The sequence below is a fragment of the Bombina bombina genome, chromosome 4 (assembly GCF_027579735.1).
Source record: "Bombina bombina isolate aBomBom1 chromosome 4, aBomBom1.pri, whole genome shotgun sequence".
Taxonomy (NCBI): Eukaryota; Metazoa; Chordata; class Amphibia; order Anura; family Bombinatoridae; genus Bombina; species Bombina bombina.
The window spans coordinates 625,988,029-626,012,061 of NC_069502.1; the positions used below are offsets into that span (position 1 = coordinate 625,988,029).

At 36.0% G+C, this 24,033-nt stretch overlaps 1 protein-coding gene across 1 annotated transcript in view; it reads left to right on the top strand.

Moving 5' to 3' along the window:
• The first annotated feature begins 3,855 nt into the window (after positions 1–3,855).
• EZR (ezrin) overlaps positions 3,856–24,033 on the top strand; it is a 142,440-nt gene continuing 122,262 nt past the window's right edge. Inside the window, exons 1-2 of the mRNA XM_053710652.1 lie at positions 3,856–3,940; positions 6,662–6,745. Of these exons, the coding sequence (XP_053566627.1) occupies positions 6,734–6,745 (12 nt within the window). The 5' untranslated portion in view covers positions 3,856–3,940; positions 6,662–6,733. The remainder of the gene's footprint in view (positions 3,941–6,661; positions 6,746–24,033) is intronic.

The window sequence follows — 24,033 nt, forward strand, 5'->3', positions numbered from 1 at the left end:
CTTCTTCTTGAGCGTTGGTAAACAAATTATCACAGTTTCTTTTTGGAGTTTTCCGGGTTAGAGTTTCTACAGTTCTGGTTCCAGTTTCTGTGGTTGATATATATATATACTGTATATATTATGAGCTGTTTGCTGATTGTTTCAAATGTGTTACTTTGCAACTTTGCTGTTGTGTTGAAACGTAAAGAAAGGTACACTAAATATTCTTCTCCTGTCTAATATTTTCTTTAGTATCCAGTCACTAAAACTAGAATAATCACCATTTAAAAGTATCATCTAATTATAATTAGTTTTTCTGCAATCATGTTCTTGTTAGTTGTATAGGTCATATAGGGATTATGAAAAAATGCCTTTAATTGCAATTAAAGTAAAACATATTGATTGTGCACTGTGCAGTGCATCATTTAGTTATCCCTAAAACCTAAAAAAAGCAAAAAACATATTAATATGAACAGCATGCTGAATCTCACTCCCAGAAAAAAAGATATAGAAAAATTAGCTATTAACTCCTGCAACAGCTGATAATTTCCTAATTCACCCATATTCACTGTGAGGAAAGCATCTAGCATGCTACTTCTCATAAAGGGACAGTCTAGTCAAAATTACATTTTCATGATTTAGATAGGGCATATATCAAGTTTTAAACAACTTCTAATGTACCTTTAGCATCAACTTTGCTTTGTTCTCTTGGTATTCTTTGTTGAAAGCTAAACCTAGGTAGGCTCATATGCTAATTTCTAAGCCCTTGAAGGCCACCTCTTATCTCAGTGCATTGTGACAGTTTTGTTACAGCAGGACAGTGCTAATTCATGTATGTCACATAGATAACATTGTGCTCACTTGTTTAGTTTCCTAGAAGTAAACACTGATTGGCTAAAATGCATATCTGTGAAAATAACTAAAATAATTGGGCAGTCTGCAGAGGCTTAGATACAAGGTAATCACAGAGTTAAAAGGTATATTAATATAACTGTATTGGTTATGCAAAACTGGGGAATGGATATTAAAGGTATTATCTATCTGCTAGATTACGAGTCTTGCGTTAGCCTTAAAAAGCAGCATTGAGAGGTCTGACAAAAAGTGAGCGGTAGACCCTCTCCTGTCAAGACTGGTACCGCATTTAAAAGTCAGTAGTTAAGAGTTTTATGGTCTAACGCTGTAGTATAAAACTCTTAACTAAAGTGCTAAAAAGTACACTAACACCCATAAACTACCTATTAACCCCTAAACACCACAAACACTATAATAAATATTTTAACCCCTAATCTGCCGAATCGGACATCTCCGCCACTATAATAAATATATTAACCCCTAAACCGCCGCACTCCCGCCTCGCAAACATTAGTTAAATTTTATTAACCCCTAATCTGCTGTCCCTAACATCTCCGCCACCTACCTACATTTATTAACCCCTAATCTGCCGCCCCAAACATCGCCACCACTATATTAAAGTTATTAACCCCTAAACCTAAGTCTAACCCTAACCCTAACCCCCCTAATTTAAATATCATTTAAATAAATCTAAATAAAATTACTACAATTAACTAAATTATTCCTATTTAAAACTAAATACTTACCTATAAAATAAACCCTAAGATAGCTACAATATAACTAATAGTTACATTGTAGCTAGCTTAGGATTTATTTTTATTTTACAGGCAACTTTGTATTTATTTTAACTAGGTAGAATAGTTATTAAATAGTTATTAACTATTTAATAGCTACCTATTTAAAATAAAGACAAATTTACCTGTAAAATAAAACCTAACCTAAGTTACAATAACACCTAACACTACACTACAATTAAATTAATTCCCAAAATTAACTACAATTAAATACAATTAAATAAAATTATCTAAAGTACGGAAAACCCCCCCACTAAATTACAGAAAATAATAAAATAATTACAAGTTTTTTTAAACTAATTACACCTAATCTAATCCCATTAATAAAATAAAAAAGCCCCCCAAAATAATAAAAAGCCCTACCCTATACTAAATTACAAATAGCCCTTAAAAGGGCCTTTTGCGGGGCATTGCCCCAAAGTAATCAGCTCTTTTACCTGAAAAAAAGTACAATACCCCCCCAACATTAAAACCCACCACCCACACACCCAACCCTACTCTAAAACCCACCCAATACCCCATTAATAAAACCTAACACTAACCCCTTGAAGATCACCCTACCTTGAGAAGTCTTCACCCAACCGGGCCGAAGTCCTCAACGAAGCTGGGCGAAGTGGTCCTCCAGATGGGCAGAAGTCTTCATCCAAGCCGGGAAGAAGAGGTCCTCCAAACGGGCAGAAGTCTTCATCCATCCGTCGCAGAGCGGGTCCATCTTCAAGACATCCGACGCAGAGCATCCTTCCTGACCGATGACTACCCGACTAATGAAGGTTCCTTTAAGTGACGTCATCCAAGATGGAGTCCCTTCAATTCCGATTGGCTGATAGAATTATATAAGCCAATCGGAGTTAAGATAGGAAAAATCCTATTGGCTGATGCAATCAGCCAATAGGATTGAACTTCAATCCTATTGGCTGATTGGAACAGTCAATAGGATTGAGCTCGCATTCTATTGGCTGTTCCAATCAGCCAATAGGATTGAAGTTGGTGTTAGGTGTAGACATTAAAAGTGTTTCCCCATAGGAATCAATGGGGCTGCGTTAAGAGCTGAACGCTGCTTTTTTGCAGGTGTTAGGTTTTTTTTCAGCCGGCTCTCCCCCATTGATTCCTATGGGGAAATCGTGCACGAGCATGTTTAGCCAGCTCACTGCGTAAGCATCGCTGGTATTGAGGTGAGATGTGGAGCTAAATTTTACTCTCCGCTCACTTTTCTGCAGCTAACGCCGGGTTTGTAAGAACCCGTAATACCAGCGTTGTCTTTAGGTGAGCGGTGAGCATAAACTGCTCGTTAGCACTGCACACCATTACCGACAAAACTCGTAATCTAGGCGAAAATTTTTAAACAGTAAAAAAAATCTGGAGTAGACTGTCCCTTTAAGTTGTATGTATCTATTTATTTTTTTCCAGTTTCAAATATCTCTATATAGAAATCAGAGGACAATTTATCTATCTTTTTTAAAATGGTATGTCCCTTTAAACAAAGCATTGTCCAGTATTTAAAACATATAACAGTTGTATGACAGCACTTAAAAGGACAGTCTAGTCAAAATTAAACTTTCATGATTCAGATAGGGCATGCAATTTTAAACAACTTTCCAATTTACTTCTATTATCTAATTTGCTCAATTCTTAAGATATCCTTTGTTGAAGAAATAGCAATGCACATGTGTGAGCCAATCACTCAAGGCCTTTATGTGCAGCAACCAATCAGCAGCTACTGAGCATATCTAGATATGCTTTTCAGCAAGTAGTAAATTAGAAAGTTGTTTAAAATGGCATGCTCTTTCTAAATCACGAAAGAAAAAAAAAATGGGTTTCATGTCCCTTTAACTTTCCTTCTGTTAGTTAATTTTCATTATTAATAAAAAACAAAAACAAAAAACTTCTTTTTTTAAAAAATTGTGCCATATCAATATATTTACAAACGATATTGTAAATAAGAAACAAAATATTTTTTTTTTTGTATTTTTTTTTTAGATAAGGTGCCTAGTATAATTAACATTATAACAGCCCTATTTTTCTAATAAATAGTTCAGTTCACTTTTCTAATTTAACTAACACTCGAATCAGTATTACTCATCAGTCTTATAGGAAACCATTAGTGTAGCTGCAAGAAGTGTCCTCAAGTGCTGTTTGTGCTCAGTGACAGGGAGAGGCAGGTAGGCTCGGAGTCTTTCACAACAGAGGGAGTGGCAGGAGGGAGGGACCTGTTGGCTAAGTTGGCAAGTCAGCCATATTACAGCCAGAGGGGAGGAGAGAGGAGCACCTAACAGAGAGCAGCAAAGACAGGGCACCCTCAGAGGGACACGAATAAGGTAAGTGCACGTTCTTATTTGAATTAGAGTTATCCTTAGCTCGTTACACGGTGTCCTCTGCTGCTCTGCATTAGTGCTTAAGAGAAGAAGAGCAGCAAACAACAGGTGTCAGCAGGATTAGCCAATGTATCCCATAGCCAGCTGCATCAGGGGCACGGGTTTGCTTTGCCAGTCTATAGAGGGACACAGGAAGTAAGCTGCAAGCAGGTGCTACCTTTCTCCTTCTCACTTTCGTGAGCAGGTGGTACAGATTTGTGCTTTACCCTGAGCGAGGATCACAGGCAGAACCATAAATTGTATGAAATCTCCTGTAATAACTTTTACCAAGTAGCTCATTTGTTTAGCGTGCTGGAGTGACGTCACTCTGATTGCTGATGCCGTGCGATTCTATGTTAAAGCAAACTGTTGCTAGAGGTTTGCACAGCGTAATTGTCGCGCATATATTATGTGTTTGTAGTGACATTATTTTTGTCATTTGCATAGAAAAAGGAAGGGACATGTAACTGGCAGAAGGATTTAGGGTCAAACGTTATCCGATTTAGGAGCTCGTGTGGGGTCAGGGTGTGACATTAACTTCTTACATATTCTAGTGCAAGTGCCAAGGAACACATTTTTTTCCTCAAGGCTAGGGACACTTTTCCTTTGCAAGTGTAGTATATCTACTAATCCTAATACTTGTCCTTTTATTATCAGACATCAAACATTTTAAAATGTATGAATCCTATATAGATATAAAGGATACGCCAATACACAGATGAAGGTGCCTCAAAGTTGGAGAATAAGTTATAATTCTTAAAATGTAGAGGCGGTGCTCAAAAACGTCACTGTCACTGAAAGTTAATTCCCACCAATAAAGATCATTGCGTCATTATAATTCTTTAGTTTTATAGAACACAAATGTAAACCTGTTTGAAAAGAGACAATCGATTCTTAAAGGGATACTAACCCCAAATGTTTTCTTTCATGATTCAGATAGAGCATGCAATTTTAAGCAACTTTCTAATTTACTCCTATCATCAATTTTTCTTTGTTCTCATGTTATCTTGATTTGAAAAAGCAGTAATAAAAGGTTAGGAGACAGCCCATTTTTAGTTCAGCACCTCTGTAGCGCTTGCTGATTGGTTTGCTACATTTAGCCACAAATTAGCAAGTGCTACCCAGGTTCTGAACAAAAAATGGTCCGGCTCTAAAGCTTACAGTACTGCTTTTTCAAATGAAGATAACACGAGAACAAAGACAAATTGATAATAGGAGTTAATTAGAAAGGTGCTTTAAAATCTCATACGCTATCTGTATCATGAAATAAAAAAAATTGGGTTTAGTATCCCCTTAAGCTTTATTAATATGCAGATCAATTGACACCTTAAAGGGTCATACAAGGAAAAGTTAAAAATAACAACATAAATAATAAATACTATAAAAAGTAAAATATCAAATGATTTTTTTTCTTTGTGAAATAGCTCATTTCCTTTCACCTCATAGTGACACTGAAACTCAGGGTATGTTGGGGAGAGACACACACCATTATGTATGCACAGACACCGCATCATGCTAGCTCGAGGGAATTATTTTCTTCTGAATATATACAATGTCTGTATATGTGTGTGTGTATATATATATATATATATATATATATATATATATATATATATATATATATATATATATATAATATGTTGCGGGTAAAGTCTGATATTGGGTAGTCCTAGGATTACCCGGATTAAATGAACATTACCCAAGAGGCTGTGGGTAAAGCCCGAAGTATGATCATAAATCCCCTCAGAGATGCGAAGTCACCACATCAAACATATATTGCATGCACTGTAATACCCCATCTTCATTATCTTTTTTGCCTCTGCCTGGGGGGTTCAAGGGAGGTTATGCCCCCTTTGTAAAGCTCATTCCGTTTTACGGGTAATCCTAGGATTACACAGATTTTTTACTATATATATATATATATATATATATATATATAAAATTATACACACACACACACACAGAGTAACTCACTAGTCCTAGACAAGCCAAAGAAATATGTATTTTTTTTTCCTAATTTTCCTGACTAGTAACTTTTTTCAGCCTAACTGGTAAACCATAGGGAAATCCCATCCCTGTATATGTACACATGTATACACATATATTAATTTGAGGGCACTGTCCATCTCCATTGCAGCAATGCAAAAATGGTTTGGTATTCCTCCTTAAAAGGCCAATTACTTTTATAAAGAATAATAATAATTTTGACTTACAGAGAGCAGATGTAAGAACTTTCTTGGTGATTTTATTAAATGCAGTCACTATAATTTCCTTAAGAATAAATTGATTTTGAAGCTGATTAAGGACAGTTGTAGTTTAGCTCACAAGGCTTTAGTGAACAGAATGTTGCACAAACTGTTAATAATCAGTACTGTATGTGCAGTTCATAAGGCTGGCAGGTATCAAAGCCTCACACCTTAAAGGACGACATTGCATATGGTTAGTTTTATGGGTGTGGTGGAGAAAATGACCTTTTCTAGGTTGCAATTGAACTTTCTTCCACTGGGTGAGGCCTTTTTCTGAGGCACAACTTGGAACTGACTGCACATTTTCTTTATGATTCATAGACCCCTGTAGAAACTCATAAGTACACATTTTAGAAGCGTTACAGACATTGCAAAAAACATTTCTGCATTTGACCTTTTATAGAATATATGTTTATCTGCATCTCCCTTTTACTTACAGGATCTGGTAATAAGAAACAACAAAAAGGATATTTCTTTTCTTCTTTAGAGAGGATTACAAACAGAGACAAAAATGCCTAAACCGGTAAGTACTTTATATATTTATTCATTTCTGCAGTATCTGTAATGGTATGTGCATGTACGTATTCTTGCTGTATTTTTCCATATAAGAGGCACACGAATATAGTATGCACCCAATTTTTATAGAATACACATTAATTGACCCTGTATATAAAAATATACAGGGGGTCAACAAATGTGTATAAAACTTGGCAGCCACTAAGAATACTTAGAAGACAGCCATACATACATACATACAATGTAGAGTTATTTTCTGTAATACGGCATAACTTTCTTTCACAGAAACTAGTTGAATAAGCTAAAAGTGTTGAACAATAAATGCTATTACATTTCTTGATCTGTTCTAATTAAAGGAAAGTAGGATAATCATCTATTTAGTCACAAAAGCAACAATTTAGGCACAAAAGCAGCATCAATGCAATAGTTTTATTGCAGGGTTCCATTGAAATACATTTTCTTTCTTTGTATAAAGACTGGTGGAATTTGAAGTCCTGATTTGGCAATAAGGGCCTATTAGGTGAATATATATATATATATATATATATATATATATATATATATATATATATATATATATATATATATATATACATACACACACGTGTGTGTATTGTTACTTATAAAAATATATGGCATTGTATTTTTTATTTTTTTTACATTTGTTTCATAATCAAGGAGCTATTTTATTTTTCCTTTTTCATGTGTTTATTATTATAGTCAGCACATCAAATACCTGTGCACAGATTTGTAGAGCAACAAGACTAATTTAGTCATATTTTATTAGACTTTTGAGGGTTACTGTAGACCTACCAAGGACACTTATACTCTAAAAGAAAATTCTTCCGAGGGGAAATAGTATTTTTAAACATGTTTATATGTGTACATGCTGTTTCTTTAGTGGCTGTCATCCACATGCAATCAATGCTGAGATATAACTCATTTTCTGAACAATAGGCCTAAACAGCGGGCCGAATGTTATCGTGTTTGGAAGCTCACACAATGCACCTGTCATCAAAATAAGAGTTACAGTTGTGTGCTGACCAATGTGAAATTTATTGTTTGTTCGGTAACTAAAGGATTTTAGACAATGACGACTCATGCAATTACATTTAATCACAGGACATAGAAATAATAAAAAAAAAAGGTTCTAGTACTGGCTCTGGAACTATTATTAGCCTATAATGAATCTGCCAAGCAGTCCTTATCAGCCTCTGGACTGATAACTTTTAATCAAATACTAATTAAATATTAACTTCTCTCTGTGGTACAAACTGACTTTCACACATTATAAGCAACCTTCACGCAAATGTGAAATGGTTAAAGAGCAAGGCTTTAATTGTAATGGCAATTGTGTCTTTAGAGTGTTGGTGTTACCTGTTTTTAGAATTAGTTTTTTTTTTTCTTCAATATTACAGTTGGCTGACATGATAACACAATTCAAGTGACAATCTCCTATACATTAAGTCAGTGATTTGCAACCTTTTTTTTGCCGTGGCACACTTTTTTACATTAAAAAATCCTGCGGCACACCACCATCCCAAAATTTTAGAAAATCACACATTTTAGCCTAATACAGGATGGATATATATATACACACACACTGTGCTGTGCTGTCATGCCTCCTACAAACTATATGTGACATATTGACATTCATTCACAAACAATCATAATGATTGTCTTTGAATGAATGTCAATGTCATGGTTGTAAATGATGCCTGATGAACCTGTCCCATACCTACCAATATTTCAAAATTTGAAAGAGGGACACCCCCGCACTGTTGTCAGTCTGCCGCGGCACACCTGAGGATCTCTCACGGCACACTAGTGTGCCACGGCACACTGGTTGAAAAACACTGGATTAAGTAACAAAAAAGCTTTTATTTCTTTACTAATTTGTTGGCAATATGCATTAACAGACTTTTGCTTTAGATAATGCTAATGCTATATTTAAGGTGGATGTTTTATTACTGATATTAAATTAAGGCAAGTACTGAGAGATTTATTTAAAATTTACGAGCCAGCATGCTAAGCGCCTGTTAGAGGTATGTGTGTGACACACATACAACTTTCCTGAAGTACATCAGTCTGATCCCGCTTAAAAAAAAAAAAATCAGTCCAGACCCAAAATAACAGGTAATCCTCCTCCGAACAAGGAACGTAGAAACCCCACAAAATGATTTCTGTGTGCGTCGTCAGGGAGGTGCAACCATGTCCCTCTAGGCACATTGGGTATAAAGTCTACGTTTGTTTCCCCATCACCCTTAGTTTTTATTTTTTCCAGGGTCATAATGCAAATATATACAAAGAGAGAAAATCTCAACCAGGACCAGATAATGGCTCAGTAGTTTGTTCTTTGGCTGGTCACCACTCAGGAACAGCCTCTTTTAGCCCAATTGTGCCTTTCACACAGGATAACTTACTAAGTTTTCATGTTCCTTATATGTATCATATGACAGTTGAGTCTGGGTATTCTGGATATGTGTAGGCAGTATGGGGTACAATCAAGTTGTCTAGATATGTGGCTTTTCAACTCAGGGGGCATAATCAGGATGGGGTAGCCTATGTACATGACTGGTTGTAAGGCTACAGTAGGTAGAGAAATCGGCAGAAGGAATAGTAGGACAAAACTGTCACATTCCTGCAAAATACAGGGATCTCTCTGTATGTGTAAAATAATGCAAAAAGTTATGAAGGGATAACTTTTATGATCCGTGGCTCTATGGTTGTCAATGTCAGGATTGTTTGAGACTTTAGGGGTAGAATAAATATCTGATAGATAATGTAATGGTAGCAAGAAGATTTTGCAATCATACAATGTGGATGATTGTGGGTTATAAATTATGCTACTGTTCTGTAGTTATTGCATCATTTTCAGGTTGCTAATTGTGAAATTTTAGTACACAGACTGTCAGGTTCTTCCAGTAACTGAGGTCATGGTTTATGGAAAAGCACCCACCCAGAGATGTAGTAGATCTGTAATGCATATATGTGTGTGAATTTATATCAATATATATTTGCGCACACACTACACACATACATTCTAACACTCACACACACACTGCACCCACACACACAAACTACACATGCAGAAACACACATTCTAACCCTCCCACAAACAGCACACATACACACACAAACTACACGCGCACAAACACATCCTAACCCTCCCACAAACTACACACATACTGCACACGTCCACACAAACTACACGCGCACAAACACACATTCTAACCCTCTCACAAACTGTATACACACACACACACACACACACACACACACACTGCACGCGCACAAACACACATTCTAACCCTCCCACAAACTGCAAACACACACTGCACACATACACACGCAGAAACACACATGCTAACCCTCCCACAAACTGCACACACACACTGCACACAAACTACACGAGCACAAACACACATTCTAACCCTCTCACAAACTGCACACATGCGCACAAACAGACATTCTAACCCTCCCACAAACTGCACACATTCTAACCCTCCCACAAACTGCACACACACACTGCACCCACACAGACAAACTACACGCGCACAAACACACATTCTAACCCTCCCACAAACTGCACACATACACACAAACTACACGCGCACAAACACACATTCTAACCCTCCCACAAACTGCACACATACACACAAACTACACGCGCACAAACACACATTCTAACCCTCCCACAAACTGCACACATACACACAAACTACACGCGCACAAACACACATTCTAACCCTCCCACAAACTGCACACATACACACAAACTACACGCGCACAAACACACATTCTAACCCTCCCACAAACTGCACACATTCTAACCCTCCCACAAACTGCACACACACACTGCACCCACACAGACAAACTACACATGCACAAACACACATTTTAACCCTCCCACAAACTGCACACATACACCCACACACAAACTACATACGCACACACACATTGTAACCCTCCCACAAACTGCACACACACTGCACCCACACAAACAAACTACACGCGCACAAACACACATTCTAACCCTCCCACAAACTGCACACATACACACAAACTACACGCGCACAAACACACATTCTAACCTTCTCACAAACTGCACACATACACTGCACACATGCGCGCGCACACACACATTCTAACCCTCCCACACACTGCACACATACACACAAACTACACGCGCAGAAACACATATTCTAACCCTCCCACAAACTGCACCCACACACTGCACCCACACAGACAAACTACACAGGCACATGCACACACAATACCCCCACACACACAAACTACACAGTGACACACTACTGAAACAGATAGACACAGACTACAAACACGCACTCGCACAGCTAGTATGTACAAGGCTGGATTGACCTACCAGGATACCAGTAGATTTCCTGGTGGACTGCAGCAGCTTGGACTGGCCAGCTTTAATTTAAAGGGACATGAAACCCACTTTTTTTTTATTTCATGATTCAGATAGAGAATACAATTTTAAACAACATTCCTACTTACTTCTATTATCTAATTTGTTTCATTCTTTTGGTATTCTTTGTTTAAGAAATAGCAATACACATGGATGAGTCAATATATTGAATAGAGAGCAAGTTTTGTCTTAAACAAATGTAGTTGTTTAACAGCTTTAGGCCAAATATATAATTTCTTACACAAATAACACTATTGTGACATGATGAATCTTCCATGAAATATTTTGTTTTGAAATACATAGTTAGACTATTTTAATGTATAAGTTATGTTCTGTTACAAAACAAAACCAGTAGCCAGATTCTCGCCAGTGTGACATATGTTTTGATCTTGCAGCAGACAGTTTTTAATAGGATTAGGTGTGGTTGCTATGGGCCCTGATGGGAAACAATGTACTGCAATTATTGTTGAGTGAAATACCTCTTATTAAAGGAGCGTTAACATGAAAATGAAATCCCCTCTCCCCCCCCCCCCACATAAAAAATAATTTTTAATAATACTTTCATTATTTATTTGTTTTGCCCAGAAACATGGTACACAGTTCTTGCTTGAGGAGTAGTAAGCTTTACAAGGAGTTTGTTGCTAGACTGCTGTGAGATCGAAAAACAGTGCATGCAGGGAGTATGTTGCTGGACTGCTCTGAGACTATAAAACAATTCAAATTTATGATTTAAATGCTTACAAAACATTTAATTTATATGCAAGTGTTTTGTAACACAGGTTTGTTGTGTCTATACTGCCTGTGTGTGTGTGTATATGTATGTGAGATCTATCCTTGCACACTGTGATTGTGTCTTTTACTTGTTTGCTCAAATAAACCAACATTGGCAAGAGCTTTGGAGTTCCTAGTTTTCTTCTTCATATTTTTATATATATATATATATATATATATATATATATATATATATATATATATATATATATATATATATATATATATATATACATACACTGTGATTGTGTCTTTTACTTGTTTGCTCAAATAAACCAACATTGGCAAGAGCTTTGGAGTTCCTAGTTTTCTTCTTCATACATATATATATATATATAATGTGTGCAGGGATAGGCAAGGTGTCCATACACGGACACTGGTGTCCGTGACTAGCCCTTGCAGTGTCCGCCACAACCTTAGTATATGTTTTGATTGAATAATATGAATAATAAAAAATATGTAGTGTGAATAAAGTTAGTGGTTTGTCAAGAGACTGCTAGCGATATTGGGTGATAAGTTATGGAATAACTAAAGCCTGAGTGAAATACTAGATGCGTATCTGCATCTGTATAATAACACCCAGCGCTATATAATGACACAGTAGTGACACTGGCACATGGGTATAGCCAGAGGAGGGCTGGTTATAGAATCAGTGGTTTCTGCATCAGTATAATAACACCAAGCACTATAAAATAATGTTTTTAATTTGAAATGTACCTTGGTGTCCTTCATTAAGGTCTGTACTTTGGAAAATGTCCGCCACAGCCTTTGTCTGTGCCTATCCCTGAATGTGTGTGTGTATATGTTCAAAGGGATTCGCACTCTCACCTTATGTATAATATATGCCAGGGTGTCAGGAGAAAAGATATTCACTTCAAAGATATGGAACCGCACTCTCTGGACTTGTAGCAAGCAAAAAAAATTATTTTGTGCGTGACGTTTCGGGGAGCCAACCGTCCCCTTCATCAGTCTGATGCGCATGTTAGAAATTTGTGAATCTCGGATAATCGTTGCATAAAGTCAAAACAATATTTCTGTTATATAGATGGCATCTTGTATTACACTTAAACTGCACATTTCCAACATTTGTAAACAGAAAGTTTGATTAAATATCTTACTTTGTAGCTGATAAATAAGCACAAAAATATATACTTGCTGTAAAGTAGCTGCATAAGCTGCCAGCAGTTTTGCAAATTTGAGGATTCCAAATAATGGTGCACACAAATATTGTCATATCAAAAAATGCCAGTGTGTTTAAAGGGACACTCAAGTCAAAATTAAACTTTCATTATTCAGATAGAGCATACAGTTTAAACTTCTTTCCAATTTACTTCCATTAACAAAATGTCAGTCTTTTTATATTTACACTTTTTGAGTCACCAGCTCCTACTGAGCATGTGCAAGAATTCACAGAATATACGTATATGAATTTGTGATTGGCTGATGGCTGCCACATGATGCAGGAGGAGTAGAAATAAACATAACTTTGAAATTTGTCTGAAAAAAATCTTCAGACTAAGTGATATTGCATTGTCTTTATCATCCATTTATTGATTATACAAATCTACTGTATTTACTGGTCCTTTTAAGGGACATAAAGCTGCAGCAATAAAATGGAAACAGTATTTTCATGTGTGGCTAGCTGTATGACAGATGCTAGGGAAAATGTTTCATAGCTCATTAACAAGAATTAAGTTATGTTTCTATTGATTTCATAACAGTAAGATATAAAGAATATCAATGAATGCTGAGTTCCACCTTAAATGACTTAACAAATGTATTGTTAGTCTATGATTCAGTGGGAGTATCAGGACATGACTGTGTATATTGTACTCCATTTATTACACTCCCTTGGTACACAGAAATAAAGTTACTAACAACCTATAAACAATGGATTGATGAGCAACAAAGTGCCTTTTCACATGCTGGGTAGAAACAGTTAATAATATTAAAATAAGTTATGTTCTCCTAGTCTATTTCTTAAGTTAAATATGTTTTATTTTAAAAACAAACATTGGCAATTATGATCAGAAATATATAAACATAATTTTTTTTTTTATAGGATTTTATTTAATATATAGATTATTGTATTATGAAAATAGTAGAGCAGTCGCTGTTTCAACAAAATGTGCTGAAGGTGTCCTGTGCACCAGTATTCAAACTCTGTTCCTGTTCAGTGTCGATGGTTGCGTATGATGCAGATTGAGTTGTACCTGACACAATATATGCCATAATAAGATCTGTGGAGCATGCACAGCAAATGTGTGAATGCCTCTGAAACAGTTATAGCTCTTTCTTGAAACAGTTGTGATAATAAAAGTATAAATTATAAACGCTTATATACATAATTGAAATGCACTCATACACATTTCATTTAAGACTGTTATGTCCATTTAATGTTGCTCAACAAGGTTTGAGAAGGTTCATTACCATTATGATGATGATCAATATTTTAATTAACATTTACGGTACTTGCATAGCGCCCCACAATTCTGTATTGCTGGATAAAACATATGAGTATAGAATGACAAAAATATGTGGTAAGATACAAATATATAAGAGACTAAACAAAACAAGTTATTACTAGAGAATAAGGGCTCTGTTGAGGGTGCAGCGTCTTAGAGATATGAAACCCAACATTTTTGTTTCAAATAGAGCATGCCATATTAAACAACTTTCTAGTTTATGTCTATTATCAAATTTTCTTTGTTCCTTTTGGAATCTTTTATTTCATATCCCTTTAAGGTTTGTGATAGTTTGTCACATGGTTTTGTAGTTGCAGTAGTGAGTCAAGGCAGTTCAAGAATTATTTTGGTTAGGATAAAAACCAGAGTGATTGTAAGCCTCTCTTAATAGGTGGGTTTTCAAAGAGCACCTGAAATTATACAAGGTTGGAGACAGTCTGATGGAGCAAGGTAGAGCGTTTAAGAGGACATTAGCTGCTAATAAGAAGTCTTGGAGGCGACTGAGGGACGTAGAAATAATAGGAGTTGAGAGATGTAGGCTGGAGGTTGATCGAATAGGGCGGATCGGGGAGAATTTAGAGATGATTGAGGACATATAGTTGGGAGTGAGGTTGTTAAGTGCTTTATAGGTAAGGGTCAATATTTTGAATTGTATTCTAAAGTGTATTGAACACCAGTGGCTGATGAGCCAATTAAAACGTGGTATCCACCAATCACCAGCTATTTCCTGCTTAGCAATAGCACTTGAACACCTCATGAGCATAACTCTTCCTGTGTGATTAAGGTATCGGATTAAATACTGTAAACAAGAATAAAAATCTGTGTGTTTGTTTAAAAATAAAATGATTTTGATGAAAAAAGTGCATTTTATTTTAATTGTTTTATGCTACTTAACATAAACACGCACTAATACTCTTCATGGGGAACTTGAAAACCACTTGGAGCAGATCTATCAGCACACAGATTTGTAATTCTCTGTCAATATATTTTTCAGGGACAGTTATCTTCCTCAGAAAATTAGAAATATTTATCCCTAAACTTAAAAAAAACAATTGAGTTAGTGAGCTTTTTTATTTTTTATTCAAATTTTTTTTTATTGGGGTTTATAGATTATACAGAAGAATATCCATAATAACATTTACTAAATCAACAGAAAATTGAATACAGAAAAGAAAGTTACAATGAAATATTGTCAATTTACCCAGATTTTTCTTAATACCTTTTTTGAAAAAAACAAGTTGCAAACAAAATCTCTTGAAAACAGCCTCACCGGGAGGCAAGAAAGAGGCAGGGGGAGGAAAGAAAAAGGGGGTAGGGAAAGGGAAATCAGGCGTCCCAGAAGTCTCGAAAGTATACACATAAGTATGTCATGAATTAGTCTACATGCCCGCTGATCTCCAGGAACAGACTCCTGTCGCAAAAGGGCAATCTTTCAAGTAACTAGGCCATGAGTTCAGATATTCCCTGTTCCCAGATAAAAAGGATGTCTGTAATAAAATCCGTTTACCCCTTATAGTAGTAGCATTGTTTTTTAAAGGGTTAGTATAGACTCTACTCTGATATCCACTGAGTGTGTGGTAGGGGATCAGTTGGGTTTTCCAAAGCTGGGCATCAAACCTTTTTGCACAAGCTATCATTAGCTGAAGCAGTTTTTTGCGGTATGCACAGTGAAGTGTTGGGAGGAAGATTCAAGAGGATAAGACCTGGGGCTAAGGATTATATGTGAGCCCAATATCTTATTTATACTAAATTCTAGCTGTTTCCAAAAGTCAGAAATGAGTGGGCACTCGCACCAGATATGGGCCATAGAACCTATACCTCCACACCGCCTCCAACATGCCGATTAGGCGGATGGATATATATATCTGAGAACGCTGCATGGTCAGGTACCATCGGGCTAAGATTTTATAGTTGTTGGTCAGCTTTTTTATTAACATATGAAACTAGCAGGTTTCCTGAAAACTGAGGATCAAATGGACATTATTGTGAGGTAATACAATTTATTACTGAAGGTAAAGCATTCATATAGCCTTTGCCATTTTTTTACCAAAATTTAGTTAAATTACCAATTGATTTTGTGTCTCAAAGATTGTTTTGTGACCAAGCGCTTATAAAATCACCCCTGTAATTCTGTGTCAGTTGGCGTTCTGCAATGGTAATGGCATTATGTGTTTTTAGATTCTTCGTGGATTAACTTGTTAATTTTTAAGCTAATTATTGTTGTATCATTACAGCAGTCATGAATTCTAGACTCTGATAGCTAGTTAGGGGTTTTTTTTTTTTAACCATGAAAATATTATTTGTTTTTTACTTAAAGGGACACAGAAACCAAAACTTTTCTTTCCTGATTCAGATAGACCATGCAATTTTAAGCAGCTTTTTTAATTTACTCCTATTATCAATTTTTTCTTTTGTCCTCTATGGTATCTTTATTTGGTGCTGAACCAAAAATGGGACGCTTGTAAGCTTACATTCATGGCTTTTTCAAATAAAGATACAAAGAGATCGTAGAAAATTTATAATAAGAGTAAATTAGAAAGTTGCTTAAAATTGCTTGCTCTATCTGAATCAGGAAAGAAAAAGAATTCAGTTCAGTATCCCTTTAAATAATCCTAAAAATGTTGCAGCATACTTGCCACCAATGCATTAGGAATACATTTGTCAGATGTATAAATTGTACAAGATTGGAAGTAACATTGCTTCAGAGTTTATGTATACATTGTGGTTAAGGTCATAGTTACATATTACTGATGGTTTTAATCTTCTTTAACCCCTTAATGACCGGACCATTTTTCAATTTTCTTACCCTTATTGACAATGGGCTATTTTTACATTTCTGCAGTGTTTGCGTTTAGCTGTAATTTTCCTCTTACTCATTTACTGTACCCACACACATTATATACCGTTTTTCTTGCCATTAAATGGACTTTCTATAATGGTTGTAAATACTTCTCTGGGATCCCCCTTTGTTCAGAAATAGCAGACATATATGGCTTTGGTGTTTGCTTTTTGGTAATTAAGAAGGCCGCTAAATGCCGCTGCACCACACACACGTGTATTATGCCCAGCAGTGAAGGGGGTTAATTAGGGAGCTTGTAGGGGAGCGTTTTAGGTTGAAGTTTTAGCTTTAGTGTAGTAGACAACCCAAATTATTGATCTAGGCGCATTTTGGTATATTTCATACCACCATTTCACCGCCAAATACGATCAAATAAAAATTTTTTTTAAATTTTTCACAATTTTAGGTTTCTCACTGAAATTATTTACAAACAGCTTGTGCAATTATGGCACAAATGGTTGTAAATGCTTCTCTGGGATCCCCTTTGTTCAGAAATAGCAGACATATATGGCTTTGGCGTTGCTTTTTGGTAATAATAAGGCCGTTAAATACTGCTGCGCACCACACTTGTAATATGCCCAGCAGTTAAGGGTTTAATTAGGTAGCTTGTAGGGTTAATTTTTAGCTTTAGTGTAGAGATCAGCCTCCCCCCCCCGACCCCCCTCAAACAGCTCTCTTCCCTCCCCCACCTCACAATTGTCACCGTCATCTTAAGTACTGGTAGAAAGTCTGCCAGTACTGAAATAAAAATATTTTTATTTTTTTCATACAGTCTGCAGTGATGGATCCCCCCTTACCCCACAACCTCCCTGACCCCCCCCCCATGCATCGCTCTAACCCTCCCCCTCTACCTATTTGCCACCATCTTAGGTACTGGCAGGGTGTCTGCCAGTACCCAATTTGCCCCCCAAAATAGTTTTTTTTTTAACTTTTTTATATGAATATTTGTTTTCTGTAGTGTAGCTGGCCCCCCTAAATGATCTACATCCCTCCCCCTCCCAGATCCCTACCTAAAGAACGGATATCCCCCCCCCTGCAATCTACATCGGTCTTTTTTATTTTTTTCACTTGCCTGCATATTTTGCAGGCACCAGCACCCGCCCCCCCCCCGGGCCGCAACCGCCGACAATGACAGATCGGTTTGGGGAATCATCAACTAAGGATCATATAGCCAGAAGCTGCTCCCACCCACCAACGAATGTGTTAACATCAAATGGCCGATGCAGAAAGGGCCACAGAGTGGCCCTTTCTGCATCAGTATGTAAAATAGGGGGGATTGCAGGTGATGCCTCAATATTGAAGCATCACTACAATCCCTTGTAAGCAGCTGGGAAGCGATCATGATCGCTTCCAGCACTTCAGACGACAGAGGAAGTGCCAGGTACGTCAATTGTTGTTAAGGGAAGTTTTTTTTTCTATGACATACCTGGTACATCCTCTGTCATTAAGGGGTTTAATTGGGATAGCAAAGTTTAAAATTAAACTTTAGTGATTCTGACAGAGGCAGCAATTTTAAACAACTTTCGATTTACTTTTTGTTATCAAATGTGCTTCATTCTGTTGGTATCCTTTGTTTGAAAAGCATGCTTTGAGTAGCTCAGGAGCAGCATGCACTACTGGCAGTTAGCTCCTGATTAGTGGGCTGCACATTTACGGCTGTTGTCATTGGCTCACACAGTGTGTTCAGGCTAGCTCCCAGTAGTGTTTGCTTTTTCAACAAAGGATTCCCAAGAGAATGAAGCTAATATAGTTATAGAAATCAATTGGAAAAGTTTTTGTTTCATGTCCCTTTAAGTAGCTTTTTTATGGATTTGATAAGAGGGGAATATTGGACAGAAGGCAATCATATGTTTTAATTGAGGAATAACGTAATATGGACAGGAAACCCCATAATTTTTTATTTCATGGTGTGGATAAGAATTTAACAATGAAAACAACCTCCCAATTTTTCTTCTATTAGCAAAATGCTTCATATCTTGTTATCCTTTGCTAAATGAACGGCATTGCACTACTGGCAGGTAGCTAAACACATCTAGTTAGCCCAATCACAAGACACACCATGTGTACAGGCCACCAATTCGGCAGCTAGCCTTCCACTAGTGTAAGGATATGTGTGCATATGTTTCCACAAATAAAATGTGCACCATTCATTTGACCAAATAAATGGCGATGTTGTGTGTTACATCTGTATGTTTATTGATCTCCTGTTGTGCCTCCAAAACCATAGAGAAATATGTCTCTCTTAGGACGCGATGATCTATACTTCTCACATCAGACGTGGCTTTTCACGCTGACTTTCGGCAGGGGCTGCCCTGAATGGAAATTATAGTACAAAAAGGGCAATCCCAGCAATTGGCGAGATGTCTCAATTAAAAGTTATGGAGTTCACTTTAGTCCATAGAGCGAAGTTAGTAGTCAGCAGGGGGGCACTTTAAAAAGTAAATCCTGCAGCAATATATATCACATTACGTTGCTTTCTGCAGTATAGCAGTCTTACAATCGCAGGCTATATTTTTCGTACTGCATGTGTTTTTTCTGTTGGGTTTGCAAGAAAAAACTGTGAGTTCTGTAGTGCAAAAATCTTAAACAGAATTACGCTGGGATTAGAGAGACAAATTCATATACACCCATGCCAACAACCATTTTATGAAAAACACTGGTGTATTTTGTACTTAGAAGTAAGAATTTCTAAGTGTTCTTTGCACGTTTTGTGTACTTAAATGACGATTTACACTGTGCTTATTTAATACGATTTATTTCCTGTGTAATTTACATACAAATAGAGCTGCAACAACTAATCGGCATAATCTATAGTAATAGATTATGAAAATAGTTGTCAACGAATCTCATAATCGATTAGTTGGTTTGCAATTAGTTGGTCTATGCACAGCACCAGCTGCTTTTACTCCAATGAGCTCCTGCACATGGTATTGTGTTTTATGGTTATGCCCTTAGCCTAAAGGGACGTTTACTTTTCACTTTTTCAGGACAGTATAAGTGTATAACTACTCCCTGGCTTATGTGCAACCCAAAAAATAAAATGGGAGGTCAGCATTTGGATTGTTTATATTAAATCAAGGAGATTTGGGACTATGCTTTGCATAATACAGTGCCAAGCTTGTTATTTACACCTAGCCCTAAATTGATATGAATTGATGTCACTATTACCTGTTTGCACAATTTTTAGCGGATCACTTGCTATTGCTGATTATATATACTCTATATTTAGTTGTTTTTTTAAAAAATATTTTTAACTAATTGGAATATGTACAAAATCAACCTCTGTAAAATATATATGTTTTTTTAAGAGTGGACTAGATATTTCCCCCCCTAACCTTTTAGCTGGTTGTTTACCATTGCATATAAATATTCAATATATTTTTATGTCAGAATGAAGTCCAGGCTTACTTTAAGAGGCCCCTTGCATTGGTGGAGAGCTAACAAAGATAAATAGCCCACCTTGGTGAAATAAGCAAAAACACTTCTTATGCATCTCAGGCACCTCAACACCATCTGAGCGCCTCTTCTCTGTTGCACAGGCAAAATAGCTTGCAAAAAAAGAGAGCCAGCCTCAGCCAGGAGCATTTCAATGCATTTCAATTAAAAGTTTCTGAAAGAGTGAATAACAGAATGTTATAAACAGTGATAGTCTGCCTATTACTAGTTCTACCTCCTTTCAAATCAGTTTGTGGTTTGTTTTGCTTAATTATAAAAATTTGTTCTGCTGCTTAAAAAATTGGACCAACAGTTGTGTTAATGTAAAGTTTTAGTCGGAAGTTTATATTTATAACACTCACTATGTGGATTTTATTTTAAATATAGGAAAAAATGTATTTTTTTTTATCCGATTAGTCGATTAATCGAAAAAATAATCGGTGGATTAATCTATTATGGAAATAATCATTAGCTGCAGTCCTACATACAAATATTACATTTTGTATAGAATTACGATTTATGGTGAAGAATTTGTTACACCTTTTGATGAACCTTAACAATACATTTTTTTCCTGCATATTTTTGTGGGAATGATTGAATTATTTGTTTTGTAAGATGTTTAGAATACAAATATTATTGTGCACTTTTGTAATCTAAGCATCTCCTCCCCATTACGAAAATGCAGTATACGCCCCTTAGCGAGACACCCTGTTTCAGGGTACACAGTGGCTTTAAATCATTCCACTAGGGAAATAGAAGCATTCTTTAATAATCTCATCAACCCAGAGACCTATAGCTGATCCGGCCCTTAGGGTTTTGAACGTTGGCATTTAATCTGTATAGTGGGTATGTGTGTCTTTTGGGTTATGGCTTTCACTATTTTTTTTTTAGTGTAAAAGTGCTTAATATTTTTTAAACAAGTAGCCTTTCTGTTGTTTGGTGACATTTCATCCTAACATCATCTAAAAAGAGAGGGTAATGTCACATGCATGTGCACAAAACCAATGTTCCTTTTTAAAACTTTTTGGGAGTACTTGTTAATAATTTGAAAAGTGTCGACTGGAGGTTTTATCAAGTCTTTTTGTGGAATAATTGAAAAATAGCCCAGAAAATGTGTCAGTAATTAAGAATTTAGAGTGTGATAAGAACAAGTAGGACTGGCATATGTTAAAGGGACACTCAAGTCTAAATTAAACTTTCATTATTCAGATAGAGAATGCAATTTTAAACAACTTTCCAGTTACTTCCATTAACAAAATGTGCATAGACTTTTATATTTACACTTTTTGAGTCATTAGCTACTACTGAGCATTGTGCAAGAATTCACAGAATATACGTATATGTGATTGGCTGATGGCTGTCACATCCAAGGGGAGTGGAAATAGACAGAAACTTTGAAATTTGTCAGAAAAAAATCTACTACTCAGTTGAAGTTCAGACTAAGTGCTAATTGCATTGTCTTTTATCATGCATTTGTTGATTATGCAAATCTACTGTATTTACTGCTCCTTTAGGGATAGGTCCAATTTTTGCAAAACTGATATGAAAAAAAGTGGTCCTGATAAACAATTACAATTGTGATCACATCAACATCTAAAACAGCTCATAAGCAGCTGGTAACATGCAGATAATCGCATAATGGTTGATTACAAGCTGCCTAGGCATTAAATACATAGGTGTTGCAAGCGTACAAGCTCCCAAATAGGGAACCGCCAGTGATTGGTGGATATTTGAACTTTCCACTCTGGCTCCCAAGACTCATGGCTATTGTTCAGAACTTTACCTATATGATTTATCACTCTATAGGGGTTGAACACACAGCCAATATCAGTAATGCAAGAATTATATTCTCTAACAAACTAAACCATTATTATTTTTGCATTTGAATATCCCTTAAAAGTAATAGTAACAGACTAAAATGATTGCAAAAGTCTAAATTTGCTCACCCTTCCAGAGCAGTATAATTGTCTTTACAGAAGTGCATGGTCTGAATTACCTTTGGGTTGCACAAATTTCTGTGTGTAGATGTTTATCTTCCATCAGCAAGAAAGGATCAAACGCTGCAAAAATGGGGTCATTTGTTACTCTCTCATCTTGGCTTTACAGTAACCTTTGGCCCAGTGCACAGCCAGTTGTAAAGCTAATGATTTGCACAATATTTTAATCAGTAATACTAGACAGTCTAACAGTGTCAGGGAATCAGGATTAGTGTGTGAGGACCCACGTAACATGTTAATATTGTATCTATGACAAATCCATTCATTTAAAGAAACGGCTCTATATATTTGATTAATCAAGGCTTATTCTGACAAAGTAGATTTTAACATGTCGCTAACTAGCGCACATATTACAAGTTCAAAGTAAACGGTTGTGCTCAAGCACAAAGTTACTTTGCACTAATCACAACATAAATACAATAAATAAAGTATTACACTCATATACTGTATACAAGGTATATTGTATATGACAAGATATTTGACTGGAAAGTGCTGTGTGTGTGTGTATGTTGTGTATATATATATATATATATATATATATATATATATATATATATATATATATATATATATATATATATATATATAGTACATTTAAACATGAAAAATCATTTTTATTCAATTTGAATATTTTTAAATATTTTTTACTGTGTTTATACGTACATAATTTACATTTCGGTGTTCTTCCACTTTGTATTTCTAATGTGTGTGTGTGTATGTATATATCCAAGTATATGTATCTATACCTGTGTATATATATGTGTGTGTATATATATGGTGTGTTATATATATATATGTATATATATATATATAATATATATATATGTATATATATATATATATATATAAATATATTTAAAAATAAAAGAACATTTTATTCTATGTGAAGAACATTGGAATGTAAAATATACATAGCTACCTTTTGGATTTAGCGCAGTTGGTCTAATGCATTTCAGATAGCAATTAAGCCATAACTGTTAGTGCGCTCCATTGAAGTCTATGTGGGTTATGATATCCAAAGTCCTGAATCGGGTGTGCTCTTGCTCTATCTTTTTACTTTCAACCTTATAGCACGCAACTAACCCAGCCAAGTTGCACTTTACTTTGTGTGCAGTTAGCACAAGCGAAAATTTCAGATAGCGTGCCAATTAAATATCACCGATATTATTATAATGTGTTTGTAAAGCTTTGTAGCAAAGAAGCACTCACTGAACTGTTCCAACTGTGACAAAAAGTTTTAATTCAAAATAGTGACGTTTCGGGACTGCAACACGTTTCGGAACAGCAACAGTTGCTGTCCCGAAACGTCACAATTTTGAATTAAAACTTTTTGCCACAGTTGGAACAGTTCAGTGA